The 14,739-nt window shown below is 45.3% G+C and overlaps 1 protein-coding gene across 1 annotated transcript in view; it reads left to right on the top strand.

The window, feature by feature from the left end:
• Positions 1-14,739, top strand: part of plch2a (phospholipase C, eta 2a) — a 141,457-nt gene that overhangs the window by 107,185 nt on the left and 19,533 nt on the right. Inside the window, exons 8-13 of the mRNA XM_036532535.1 lie at positions 687-807; positions 2,480-2,651; positions 5,625-5,732; positions 9,083-9,238; positions 14,007-14,105; positions 14,512-14,612. Coding sequence (XP_036388428.1) covers positions 687-807; positions 2,480-2,651; positions 5,625-5,732; positions 9,083-9,238; positions 14,007-14,105; positions 14,512-14,612 — 757 coding nt within the window. The remainder of the gene's footprint in view (positions 1-686; positions 808-2,479; positions 2,652-5,624; positions 5,733-9,082; positions 9,239-14,006; positions 14,106-14,511; positions 14,613-14,739) is intronic.

A 14,739-nucleotide genomic window follows, 5' to 3' on the forward strand; every position in this document is an offset into this window, starting at 1 on the left:
GGCCATGGTATGGGCCATTTGAATTGCCTGTATATCTGATGTACTGCAGAAAATGCACTTTCTTCATCTTGGAGAAGTGGTGCACAATTTGATATGTAAATTCTTATCAAAGTATATAATTTGATATGTCATAAATTCTTCATCAGATAGTCATAATGCCATATTTACTGGCACAGATGCACGTGTGTCTCGGTGCCAGGGCTCAGACAGGGCTCCAAAACTGAATCTCGCCCAAATTTCTGACATCTAATGATGCTGACAGGTTTAACCAGGAATTCTGGCTTGCAGCAGGACGCAGTGGGGGAACCATTTAGTTGGACTGAAATTTGAAGCTATGAAATTGGCACGCCTAGACTTCTTGCTCTTAATCAAAACAGAGATCTTGCCAAGGCCTAAAATACAGTGGAGTCGAGAATCAGCACTGTTTGCCCGTGTCTGCAAATTGTCTCCCGAAGTTGGAATATCGATCAGTCGTCATCATCATTAGCTGGTGCTGTAGTGAGCTGGATGTAGCTCTGGAGCTTGCAGTGAATCAGTCTCTCCACTGTAGTTTGTATGCGTAAGTTACGCGATACTGACCAAATGAAATTACAGACGCAACAGGAGCTGTTATCCGAGGAGAAGCTGTCCTCTTGGCCCCAGGATCTAAACTGAATTGGTGCGTCTCTCCTTCTTTCCCCTCTCAGTGGACTGCTGGGATGGCCAGGATGGAGAGCCCATCGTACACCACGGCTACACCCTGACCTCCAAAATCCTCTTCAAAGACGTCATCGAGACCATCAACAAATACGCCTTCGTGAAAAACGAGTGAGCTTTGCCATAGCTTGGGCTTTGTGTGTGTGTGTCTGTGTGTGTGCATGACATGAATTGAATGGGTGCAGAGCCCTTGAGTTTTGTTGAACGCAGCCAATCAAACAGAAAAGTGGTTAGAAAGAAACGTCTGCTGTGATACTCACTCTATACACAGAAAACAAGGTGACCATTTGTTGGCTGCGTGTGGTGCTGCTTCAGGCGGGAAGATGCTAGAAGATGTTATATTTAAGGGGCAGTAGTATGGTGTAGTGATAAGGAGTGAGGCTTGTAACCAAGAGGTTGCTGGTTTGATTGACACTGCTGTTGCACCCTTGGACAAGGAACTTAGATTTAACTGCAACCTGTGAAAGTTGCTCTGTATAAGAGAATCTGCTAAATGACAAAAATGTAGATGTAAATGTTTCCTAAAAGGAGTGCACATGCTCTAGTTTCTCAAACTAGCTTGCTCAAGATGTTTTTGAACTGAAGTAGAGGTGAGGAGTGGAAAAACGGCTCACCCGAGCATGCGTTTGCACACAAGCCCCTCTTTCTGTGCCAGGAGAATTTCATTAACCAGGCACTGTTGCAAAAGGTAGTAATCCCATCAAGATGCAGCAAATCTGTGATCGGGGGAGGTTACTGTAGAACTTGGCTTTATTTCTCACTCCTGGGCTCAGCAGTAACTAACAGCAATCAGCCATGTTGTCAGATATGTTTTTGAGAGGCAGTGCTTCTGATTGTGCTTTCCTGCAGTCGGGTGGTACTTTGACTGACAGGAAGATGAAATATTGGAAACGGGTAACAGCGTTCAAAAATGTTCATAAATAAAAAAAAAAAAAAATCATATTGCACAGCATACCATTTTTATTACCTAAGCTTATCGAGATATGGAGGAGTAGATTTTAGACCAATGTTATTATGGGCTGTGTATTTCAGAGTAGAGAGGATGTCGGGTATCTTTTTTGGGGATTAGATTGGTTCTGCATTTCAAGTTTACTGGAATGTGTTGACAGGGAAGTGAATGAATGGGTGGAGTTTCACCTTGCTCAGCAGAGATTTAAGTTCATGTAAAAAAAAAAAAAAAAATGGAAAGAAAGTTGTAGAATGTTCTGCACTCTCTAGAAACATGTCCTTTTGTTCTGTGTCTGTAGCTTTAATTTACTACCTTATGCATGGTACGCAAACACTAGTTTCAGCATAAGGTTTAACCGTCAGTCTAAAACGTTAGAGTGTTGTGAAGCTCTGTAATATAACCCCAGGAAGAAATGTGGCGTATCAGCTACTGCAGTTTTAAATCGGTTTAATGCATTGTATGGACGTTATTTAAGGATGAGAGCGATCTGATAATGGTGGTAATTCTGAAGTAGTTAAAGAACCATTAGCAATGCGGATTTCTGCAGACTGAAAGGAGTTCCAGCGCAGAAAACATTACGAGCGGCTGGGAGCGTTAGTGCCTTCTCGGTAATGAAGGTCGTTGAGTGTGCACTGAATGCTTAGCGAATGGTAAACCTCTTGTCAAGGAGCTGATGAAAACTGATGATGTAATCTAGAAAGAAAAGTATTGATCCAAGCTATTACTAAATCCCTTTAGGTTTGGTTTGTTCAACTACAAAAAACCTGAAAGTCTGGAAGACTGAACCAGAGCACCAGCCTTTGATAAAGATTGCATGTCCTTTTTTCCCCCCAGATATCCTGTGATCCTGTCCATTGAGAACCACTGCAGTGTTCCCCAGCAGAAGAAGATGGCTCAGTACCTAGTGGAAGTGCTTGGAGACAAACTGGACCTGTCCATGGTCAGCATAGACGAGTCCGGCCGCCTGCCCTCCCCCGAGATCCTGAAAGGGAAGATTCTAGTCAAGGTAATACACTGCAGCGGCATCACCACCATTTTTAAACCCAAAGTGCAGTCTGCGGAAGTTTGTGTTTTTTCAGCCGGCTCTGTTATTCAGAGCACTCACTGCATAAATTGGCACAAGAGGAGCTCCTACCTGCTCGCGCAATAAAGTAGGACAAAAGGTGAATGGTTAGAAGGGCACTAAGAGACCGTTCTATAAGTGGGAACTTGTACCTGAGTCCCCAGCAGGGCACAGATCTGTAGCTCAAAGTAGGGCAGTCGCTAGTTTTGACAAATTGGTCTGTACAAGTTATGGGTCAACAAGCCCTCCCCCAGCTGAAAGCTCGGTGTTCACCGTGCAGGGGTGGATACACATGTTTGTTGCATTAACACTGATATTACTCGCTGTACCACGCTAACAGTTGTGAGTTGGGAGGTGTCAGGTATTTTTTTCGATGGTAGTATATCAGCCGCTGTAATTTTCCTGTGCACAAGGGCTACTTAACTGCATCTCTGGAGGGAAACAGCCCCAGCACATTTTCTCACTCTTCTCGAGCCATTATCGCTCTCAGAACTGGAGAGGCCAAATTGGGACGATCAATTTGTCAATGAAGAGTTAAATCAGCTGGGGTGTGCATGGGTGGGATAGAAGCCTGCAGATCCGGCAGGCAAGGCTCTGCTGCACAGTGACCGGATTAGATTTTGGGCTTGGTGCAGAGACTTGTTGAATAACAGTACAAGTTTGAGCGGGACATCTGTTCATCAGCTTAAAATGACTCATGATAGTGTATAATCGTTAGTAATAGTCCCGGCTCAGACATGTACACAACTGCCCCCCCACCCCCCCTTTGCGGCTGCTCCTGTTCCACCTCCCACGAAAGGCTCTGGCTGAATCACCAAAATGGCTGTGTAGACCTGTGCACAGGGGAAAATGTGTTCACTTCAACCTGTCAGAAAAGGAACTTGGTCATTGAAATTGCACTGGAAATAGAAAGCCAAAGTATACGGCTTATATTCAGCAGTGCAGCAGTGCCCTTCTGCACCGGAGTATAAATTCTGTCTGAACGGATCTGATCCAAATGTCCTAATGCTGGTGTTCTGTGAAATCATAACCAGTCATGTTGTATTTTCAATGCATACAATATTTGTTTTATGACGAGGACATTTAAAAATGTATATATGCATATTGCTCAGTGAAAACCAGATGCCATCATATCAATTAGTGTATGGTTGAATACATATGTATGAAAAACCTTCAGCTCAGCACCAGTAAACAGAAGAGAAGCAATGTTACCAACCATAGAGAGGCTGGACAATAACCATTGCGGTATTTCAATTTGGAAATACGTTTTGATTACTTTTTCAACACAGCAGATGAAAAAATTATGTTTAGTACACACTGTTCCTGTTGGAGAACATTACAGGCTATTTTGCCACAATTTTGACAGCGATTATGGCAGATCAAAAGGCAGAGTTAAGTGGAAATGTATTTTAAATAAACCTACGTATAATGTGTCATTTTTCCCCAGTGCTAAACTTGTCACTTTATTAAATGTATGATTCAGCATTGAGAGCTGCAGCTGATATATCGCGCTGTAATGGAGTAAAAACTGAAACCGTACTGCACCTTAAACCAGTGTTTACCGAAAGACAAGCTACATGTTCATCTGTCCTCATTATTCAGAGGCAATCACTCCAAAACCAGAAGGATTCGCACTCTAGTAAAGAGCCTCATTTAAAAAATCAGCTATCCATTTATTTTGGGCTGCGCAAGCAAAAATAACAATTGCTAATCATGCAAACATGAATGTGTGTGAAGAAAATTGTTCTGCGGTTTGTTTAAAGATGCATCAGTGCTTAGAACATTTTGATGGCTGCATAATACCTCTCCAACTCTGACATTTATCCAATGTTATCACTGTTTTACCACTGATCCATTATGATTTCTCAATAATAATAACAATAATAAAATTTCAGGAATAAGGTTAAGGGGCTGAGCCCTTGTTGAAAATCCTGTAGCACCTTGCCCTCAGCATTGAGGCTGTAAGGACTGGACTCACCGAGAGGAATTTGCCGTCTCTGACAAAGTCATTGGGGATGCTTGCCGAAAAGTGGGAAACATCACCTAATAAACGTTCGATTTATTGCCAGAGAGGCCGAAAAGGGGAGCCATTGTCAGTGGCAGCATTGATTCCTGTCATTTTCTAAATCGATCAGTCTCTGTGGCTCTCTGTCAGGTTCTCCCTGGAATTGCCTCCGCACCTTCACCGATGAGGTTTTTGGAGGCAAGCCATTATCTGCCTATCAATCAAAATGTTTTTTTTTTAGTCCTTTATGCTAAGGACATGATAGGGAAAATGACATATGTAAATTGTTGGAATGACCCAGGCGTGTTGTTGATGTCCTTACAAATGAGACTCTGTTGCTTATTAGAAATGGGCTCTTGTGCCTTGCCTTGATTCCACTGAGAAAATTCCCTGCAGAAAAGTGCAATCCGAACAGAATATTTTAATGGAATGAAATTAGGAGGCATAATACCTGTAGCCATGTGTCGGTCTGGGTGGCTCATTCAGTAGCTGCGGTTCATTTCGATTTCCATGCAATGAGACTACTTGATGTAGCAGCACAGTCCCCCACCAGATATGTTTCCAGTCACTATGGGGTCATTACCCACAATCCATTTCTGCAGAGCTGAGGGCCAAGGACAGAAACTGTTGGCACCATTTTTAAAGTGTGATGCATCTGGGCTGGGGATTGATTTGACAGTCTGTGGCCAGCGCAGACAGTCTGACCATGGTGTTGAGAGTTAGCAAAGAGTTATTTCTCTCGGCAGCAATCTCATTATACCTTTTTACTGTGGACATAGCACAACCCCGCAGAACAAGGACATTCTTGAAAAGCCTCTGTGAAAATGGGCCTATTGCTGTTGAAGAGAGTAAGTGTTTAGCACACAGGGAGTCCATGGAGAGACAGTGGTAATACTCACCCATCTTCCCAGGGAAAGAAGCTGCCGGCGAACATAGACGAGAACGCGGAGGAAGGAGACGTGTCGGACGAGGACAGCGCAGACGAGATGGAGGATGACTGCAAGCTGATGAATGGAGACGTAAGTCCAGACTCTCTCGTCCTTATCCCTGCTTCTGCTCGGTATTAGGTTCTCTGACCAATCTGTAGAACAAATACCAGAAAAATAAAACACAGGCGTTAGACTGATATGTACAGAGGAGCTGCCCTCCTTCCGACGGCTTTAATTAAAAATGTTGATTGACGATCGCTGGAGCTGCATGGCCCTCCGTTCTTTGATTTGGTCTTTTGGAGCTCTGTTGATTTGGTGGATTAGAATAGATATACAGCAGGGACTTTGTTTTCTGCGACAATTGCTGAAAGTGTAATTACTAAAGGACTTTGGGGCAAGTTTGGGACTTCCACTCCGCAATCAATGGGATTTTTGTTTAGCTGGAATGAGACTAATTGTGCATTGCTCCATTGTTTGTGCCTGAGCAACAGTGCACTGAGCCTGAAAGAGAGGGCCGTTGAGGCCCGGTGGAATCCTTTGCCCTTGTTTATATTTGATTTTGTGGACTTCTGCTCCGAAGCCAATTAACTCTTGAAGGTTCCCGTGATTGTAAAAAATGATGTTTTCCCTAACAAAGTGCAATTCGTCATTGGCATCGTAGATTACAAGTTTTAATGAGGTTTGGGAGACACCAGCTCTGCCTCTGCTGCATTGAAGTCAATGCAATTTAGTCTGCGCCTCTAGTTCATGAGTTCTCTGAGGCATGAAAATTATGGTAGAGTTGTATTATCGATCGCTGAAAACAGGGCACGGCCCTGGCCCGGCTGTGATTTTGGCCCTAGAAACAGTGGCGACTCTTGTTTACTCACCACTCGAATGACATTTTGAGTGAGCAGCTCCCTCAGTTATGAACAGCAGTAAGTTGCCTTACCACTACATGGTGAAAAAAATCTTCCAAGTAAGCACATCCTCAAATAGCTTAACCAGTTGTCAGCTGTTGAATGTCTTCAAAAAGTCATGTTATTTAAGATAAATATATTTTAAATGTGCCTTGCACAATTCAGAATGATGATACCCTTAAAAGTGTGTGTGTGTGTGTGTGTCTGCTTGTGTCTGTGTGTGTGCGCATATGTACGTGTGTGGGTGTTAATTTGTGTGTGTGTGTGCGTGTTTGAGTGTGCCTGTGCGTGTGTGTGTGTGTGTGTGGGTGTTAATTTGTGTGTGTGTGTGTGTGAGTGTGTGAGTGTGTGAGTGTGTGAGTGTGTGTGTGTGTGTGTGTGTGTGTGTGTGTGTGAGTGTGTGAGAGTGTGTGTGAGTGTGTGAGAGTGTGTGAGAGTGTGTGAGAGTGTGTGAGAGTGTGTGAGTGTGTGTGAGTGTGTGTGAGTGTGTGTGAGTGTGTGTGAGTGTGTGTGAGTGTGTGTGAGTGTGTGTGAGTGTGTGTGAGTGTGTGTGTGAGTGTGTGAGTGTGTGTGTGTGTATGCATCCCCAGCATGCTCTGCCTGATGGGCTGTTCCTGTGTATGTTTATTTGAGCACTCTGGCCCTGCCTGCTGTTATCTGACAGTGGTTCCGGGTCCTGTAAGGCAATGCTCCTCGTGTTTATCCGCTCATAGCTGGTTGGGCGGCTGCTGGTGTGTTATGTGCTGTGGTGTCACATGCACTGTCTTATCCGTTCTTTCTCTCTCTCCCCGTCTGATGTCGCTTGCTTAATATGAAGTGGAAGGTACTGTGTAATAAGATCATTTTCAGGACACCTTATGCATAAAACCCAGTCAAAAGTGATCCCATAAACAACACATTCTGCCTTTGACAACGTTCAAAGCCAGTATCGAGATGCCTGTCTGAAGTCCATGTGGAGGAAAGAAGGATTTTTGCTGCAAGGTGGGGATTGAAAGAAAAAAACCCTCTTCTCTGGGTCTGAATAAGAAGTGGCCATGTCAGTGGCCTCTGTCTCCCCTCACTGAGAGCTGGAGAGTCACCTCAATACTGGCTGGCACCATTTTCACACACTGTCATCTCCACAGGCACTCACCACAGGCCCAGAAGGGAGAAAAGGTTCAGAATCCCACTTGCTACTGTCAGAATGTGCCTGGTGCTGGATGGCTGTACAATGCTGAATTTCAGGACTTTCAGTGCCATTGTCACATATAGTTCTGTGTCCTGTACATTCACAGTGGCACTACAGACAGTGAGAAATCCAAAGGATAAATACAAAACCCGAGTGCATGTCGGGTCATTTTAAGAAAATCATGGCACCTTTTTATGATAAAAGATTCTCTAAAATCATGATTCATCAAGGGGTATTGTTTCCCTGCTATTTCATCTCCAAAATCTTATCTTGTGTCATCATACTGCTGAACATGTTTATCTGCAGTAATGTAAATTTTCTATACATATAGTGGTCTCACACCTGAGGTCAAATGACGTGTCAATCATGTAGTGCATTTTATGTTTGCGTAGACATTTCAGCAGTATAATATTGCTAAGGTTACTTAGACTAGTTTTTTTTCCATGTCTAAAAATGGCTATCCTGGTGCTCAGGCCCAGTGAACGATGTAACTTGGAGTGAAAAGGTCACTAGATAAGGAGAACGAACAAGCTCTTGATTTAATTAATGAACAGAAAGAAATGCAGGCCAGAGCATGAATGTGCCAGCTAGTGTGAGAGATCTGTAGAGAATGGGGGATTCTGACATCTTTATCACCTCCGTGGTCCTGTATTTTCACCATCAAGGCTGTTTCTTCACGCTGTGACCACAACAGAACCAGGTCAAATGAGGTTCGACGTAATGCAAAAAGAACTGTTAAGAACTTCACCCCTCGACACCTCGTGGTTATTGTGTAGAAACTCAGTCAAACATGAATTTGTTTTCAGTTCACCATTAACCACCAGAACACAAAATAATAAGCAAATATGCCAATTCATTATCCCAATTCATGTAATGGCAAATTTACTTTCAGCAGTTTTCGTTGGGCAAATTTTCTGTGATGGGGTTAAGCTAATTCTTAGCCAAAAAGACATGAGTTAATTTACAGACAGAATTATGTGCCACACAAATTTATATCCACAGCTGTTTTGAAAAGACTTAGTTCAGCCATTTTTTGTCAACACAGCGACAACCATGCTTTAAAAAATTCAATAATAAGAACAGAAAAACTCTAAGACAAATGAAATCGATGGGGAAGGGATGTTTACTTCAGCTTTTCTCCAGCAGCAACACAAATGTCCTCTCTTTGTGTGGGATTCTTTGTTTTTCTCCACTGCATGTGTTTAATCCCCAGTGGCCTGATCATCTCACCAGAAACTAACCAGCGAAAGTAGGCTCATTTTCTTCTTGTTTGTCAGCGTTTTGATTTCTGCACATCCGAGTTCTCCCTGAGGTGATCTTCTCCGTGGCCATAAGGCCTGCCTCTCTTCTCACACCTGTGTCTCTGCACACAGACATCTGTAAACAGGAAGCAGGTGGAAAACGTGGCGAAGAAGAAGCTGGACACCTTGATGAAGGAGTCCAAAATCCGGGACCGGGAGGATCCGGACAGCTTCACCATTGCCGCCCTGCCACCCTCCGGGAAGCTGAGCGAGAAGCCTACCCTGAAGGTATTTTCTCTTTATAGGTGAACTACTCCTTTATAAAATAGCTGAATATATTTTTCCCCTTCCTTTATTCATCTTTTGTCATGTTCCAAAGACAGACAGACTAATTTTACCCTTTACGGCTGTCTTTGCTGGGTTTCGGTTTTAGTGTCAGTGTGTTCCCAGAGCTTCCTCGGCACATTATCACAGAGGTGTGTGATCACATCGTTTAGCCGGTGAGCTGGGCTCTCGCACTCGGCGGCCCTTGTAGCTCGGCCCCCGAGGGGCTCTGTCTAACAGCTTGCGGTAGTGGAGTGAAAAATGGAAGAGTGCCAGTCTGCTTTGGGATTGCTTTCACCGAGCTGCTGGGTTGGGACCTGGATTTTACCCTTCCAAATGGGTTATTTTCATCCTCTGAGTCACCCACCTGATTCACTGTTAAGATGTAATGTAGGAACTGTAGTGGAAGTTTCGCAGACCCAGTGTGACATGCTTTGGGGAGGTTTGAGGCGGGGCCTGCTCTTTTGTCTGTTGTTTGTGGCCATGGCTGCATGGCATTGTGGGAATGTACAAGGATCCGAACATCCCCCTGACAGCCTGCCGAGTGCAGATCCTTGTAGGTTTTGCGTCTCCTCCTCGGGGCTGCATGTCTCTGTTCGCCCGGCCCTTCCTCAGCTGAATCTGCTGCTGCTGCTGCTGTTGTTGTTGTTTTTGACGGTATGGTCTCCCTTCCCTCCATTAGCAGAAAGGCAGCCCTGTCCCGGGGGACAAACATCCGGTGAGTGGCCACACATGATTATGACATCATCTGTGAGCGTGTTTACCTGTAGGGTGGTTTGCATAAATGACACTCCCCACCTGTGACACCTTTGTCTCCATGGCATACTGTACCACCGATGCCGTCTGCCAGCCTGGCTCTCTGTTCCAGAGCGCTGTTCCATTGTCTCTGTGTCCGCCTCTGCTCATCCCCGAGCACTTCCAGCATCTTCTGCCCTACATAGCAAAAAGTACTGTAAACACACATTATTGTTTTTTTCTGCTTGCTAGTTGTCTGTACAATCTCTGCAACCCCCCAAAGTCGAGAGTTCCTCGAGTGCACTTATGCATGTACGTCTAGAAACTGTCATATGCAGTGCATAGCCTGAATATGTCTGGTCATAAGTATTCGTTTTCAAATTGCTAATTTTTTTTTTTGTTTCACCTCAAGCAGCACTCACACACATCACATTGCCTTCAGTGTCCCTCCGCACACAATTCAGTCATTCTGCTTGCTGCCAGCCAACACTGTCTCTGGCTGGTCATTTATATTAGAGACCTCCGCCGGTCTGCATGCAGTGAAAGATTTTGCAGCAAGGGGGAGAGAACCTTTCATTAAAAATGCCAGCGGCCCAGTCAGGTGGAAGAATATTTTGAATGTGAATGCTGAGGGAGCATTAGCAAGTGACACCGATGTGAAGTCAACAGACTGTCAGTGCATGTAAGTCAGGCCGGCACTACACCTGAACCAGCTGGAATTATTGAGCTCCGTTTGTTGATCAGAAAGACTTCCCTCCAGCTGGCTTACAGAAGCTTCTTGGATTGGCTTAGTCTTTAAATGCATGTTTGACTATCTCTTTTTTAAGCAAATAAATAACAGCTCCATGTATATATATGACAGCAATAATAATATTTCCAAAACTAAGCAACATCCTAATGGCCTTATTGTGCAGTTGAATGAAAGAGAATGAAAGGGAAGCTACTGGACTGGAACAGCAGCTATTTTTATCACTGTTTAAATGAACTGCCTATTTTTTCCCCACACCGGCTAGCCAACTGCTGTCAAATGCATATTATGCATAATGTCATCATTGCCAAATTAATTTGAAATTGCATTTTGCGAGCTGGATTGTTCTGAAGGGTTCTGTACGCATGCGGTTACAATAGTGAAGGTACAGCGCCCTTTAGTGGCCACGTTATGTAGTGTTGAATATTGTAATTGATTGTTTTTTTTTTTTTTTGTTAGATTGCATTGTTTTTTCAGGGGGGCGGGTACTAGGGGATGTAATAGCAGGAATGTTCTGCGTAAGAAGTTGCAAAGACCGCAGCATACTGTTACACGTAACAACATACTGTTACGTGAATGAATAACAGTATATAGAGTCTTGTTAGACTGCGGTGGCACACAGTCTTGCGTGTATTATCAGGTAACCTGTGCTTTGCTCTTCATTTAGCATTAGACTGAATGCTGTCAGATGAAAAAAACTGAAATTAATGTCTTGGTCAAATGTGTTTGAGGGAGAGGACAGTTTGACCCATTATCACAGCATGCCTTTGGTAGAACATCAGGGAGACCGGTTGGTGTCATTTCAAAATGTACAAGAGAGCCAGAGAACACAGTGGGAATAAAGGGTTATGTCCGTAATGGCTTCGGAGAAAGAGAGTATTAATCAGGGCCAGTTAATTCCCTCTAGCACCTCCTTCATGATCCTGGTTTTGTCCTAACCTTTGGAGCAAGGCTGCGCTGAGATACTGTAATCATTGGTCTGTCAAATGGAAAATATCACCTGAGCAAGTTGATTACAGCTGTAACCTTTATATTCCTCTGTTCTCAGAACGTGAACACATCGAATCGAAGTTCTGCGCTGTCTACAACCCCCCCCCCCCCCTTCCCCCAACATACACACATGCACGTGCACACACACACACACTCACATGCGCACACACACGCACACCAGGGCCCTAGAAATTTCTCCGTATTACAGTACCAGTAGCTGTGTAATCTCTAGGGGGTTAACTGGTGTCCCATCGGGTTCCTCACCAGCCTTTATCAAGTGAAAATATGTTGCGTTTCTCCATCCACTCCAGCAGCACTCCTGCACAACCTCCCCACAGGGGTCCAGAGAGGAACCCTCACTGCATCCTGCCAAACGCAGCTTTCACACAGCATTTCCCTACAGAACACATCAACTCTCCTCTGCTTGTGGCCCCTCACCTGCCTGTCTTTGCCAGCATCCTCCATATCAGCTCCAGTTTGAAAGCTGTCTAAATTCTGTTGCCACCTACTTTCTAGCCCCCAGTGGTACTGTGTGTGTACGCAGGATGGGGTCTTCTTGAGTCCTCTTTCTCACAGCTACACAGGGGATGAGGGGTTATCTACCTGTGCTGTTACTGGCCAGCCATTGAACATGTTAGCATATTATTAATGATAAAATATCACTGCGGTTTGCTCTAAGACCCCTCCCCAAACGTCTGCAAGCTTTGCCTGCAGCTCACAGCATTTACCATTTACTGTATTCGGACCACATAGAGCTGTATTGTACGCTAATCCCATAGTTCTCTGAGCTTCTTTTTTTCCCCCACTGAAGTCAATGCAAACTTTCACCAGTGCAGCTGTCACCAGTGCAGCCCCCCCCCCCCAGTTGCCGGGTGTAATTAATTCCTGGCATGTTTCATTAGCACTGTAATTGTGCCTGCTTGCCGGGCCTGTCTCGTCTGCTCCCTCCCCTAATAATGATAAATACTTAGCGCAGGCGGGTCGTGTTGGGGTGCCTGATCGCGCGGGCGGTTCCTTCCACTCAGAGCGCAGTGGAGTGTGTGCACCCATTCAAAAGGAGAGCAATGAACCGTTTCAGCTCAGTTAGCAACACACTTCCCCTCCCTGAACAGCGAGGATTGCACTCTGCTCTGAGGATGCAGGGAGGGAGGATTTCAGTGAAGTGGTTCTGCACGCTGCCAAGTTGGACACATTTCAGATGCCTAATTTATTAATTGACCTAGATCTGTTTGACCCGTTGAAATGGTATCCTTCGGAATTGGGTACAAAACACAAACAATAAATGGAAGTTGACTTTTGTTAGATGCACTAGTGCTCCAGTACAGTGGAAGATTTTACCCAAAGGCCTTTAGATTTGCAATCAAAGGTGTTAAGTCTGCTTTGGTGCCAAAGCAGTTAAACTGATTTTGCTGGTATGCATCTGCAGGAATGATTGCAGGTTCTTGAGAAGAATCACAGTTTTCCGGGATAATCACGCCCTGTTGACGTTTCTTTTCATTACATTTCACTCATTCTCATCAACTGAAAGACATTGTTACCATGCAAAACTGTTTAGCTTAATTTCCTACCAGTATACAAGATACCGATGGCCAATACCTTTCCTAATGCAGCTATATGTGCTTTTTAAACCATATCTCACTGTTCTCACATTGATTCTCCATAAAAGTACATTGTTGATTGTGTGGCTGAGTTTGATCAATTTTATCAGATTGTTGGATCATTCACATTCAGCATGGCACAGTGGCTTTGGTCAGGCATCTTCTCTCATGATTGGAGCAGCCTAGTTTTGGGTGTAATATTTGTGGCACAGGGCAAAGAAAAGTCACTTTAAATATTCTTGGGTCAAGAATGAAGTTCGAAAGAACCAAACTGCCACCTAGTGCCATAAATTGTAAGTTCTTTTTAAAATGGATTAGAAAGCCATTCTGGTTTTTGTGTCATTCGTCTGAGTTTGTGGTTTTTGTGTTTCATGGTTATTTTGGCCGTTTATGGCATTCGAAGCCTCTCATTTAGTCAGACTTCATCTCGGTATTCCTGAGGGTAGCAATTCCTCAGGTGTGGACCCTGCATGTGTGAGGGTCCTTATTATACTGTATGTCTCCCAGCCCGTGGCTTTCTGAAGCTCAGAGCTATGGGTTTTTTTTAGTGTTCGAAGCTGGAATTCTGCTCTGTAGTACCTGTGTGAGGTGCTCTCAGCCTGTTCCAGTCCTGCCCTCTTCCTCTGTGTGTTGGTGCTGGAGCCTTTGCTTTTCCTTCCAGGGCAAAGGCGAGGACGGCACAGACACCGGAGACGAGGCGAACCCCAACACCAACAAGCGCCTGGGCCGGTCCTTCATGGGCAGCTTTTCCAAGCGCAAGGCAAGTCCGCGCCCAGCCCCCGTCACCTCCTCCGGCTCACTGCTTCACCTCTTAACACCGCCAACCTGTCCCCAGCACCCTCCTCATCTAACCCCCCCCCTCCCCCGGCTCTCTTCCACCCCCTGCCCCCCCAGCACTTTACTCCCACTCTCCTCACATCCCCCCCACCCCTCCCACCCCCCACTGCACATCCTCCTCCTCCCTCTCTCCTCGCTTCGGTGCGCCTCACCGCCACTCGGATCCCCCGGGCAGCCCGGGTGGCGTCTCTTTGTGCTGTGAATTCCCCTGCCGCCGCGATCCTCTGCCCCCAGAGGCCCTGATGCTCCTGTGATGTTTAACGCGCCTGCCGAGGGAAGAGAGGCTTCTGAATGATGAGTGCTCCTTCCCTGTTCCTTCTGCCTCGCAGAAAAAGACAGCCAAGCTGAAGAAGGCCTCCAGTCTGGAGGACACCGACACAGACCAGGAGAGCTCCAGCAGCGCCTCCCGGGCCCCTCTGCATCACAGCAGGTAGCCACAGCACTGCCTGTCTACAAAACTGTCTGTCCTCAGCACTGCCTGTCCACAACACCGCCTGTCCAGGTCACTGCTGGTCCACAGCTGTACCTGTCCACAATACTGCCTGTCTACAATACTG

This window comes from Megalops cyprinoides, chromosome 7 (assembly GCF_013368585.1).
Source record: "Megalops cyprinoides isolate fMegCyp1 chromosome 7, fMegCyp1.pri, whole genome shotgun sequence".
Lineage (NCBI taxonomy): Eukaryota > Metazoa > Chordata > Actinopteri > Elopiformes > Megalopidae > Megalops > Megalops cyprinoides.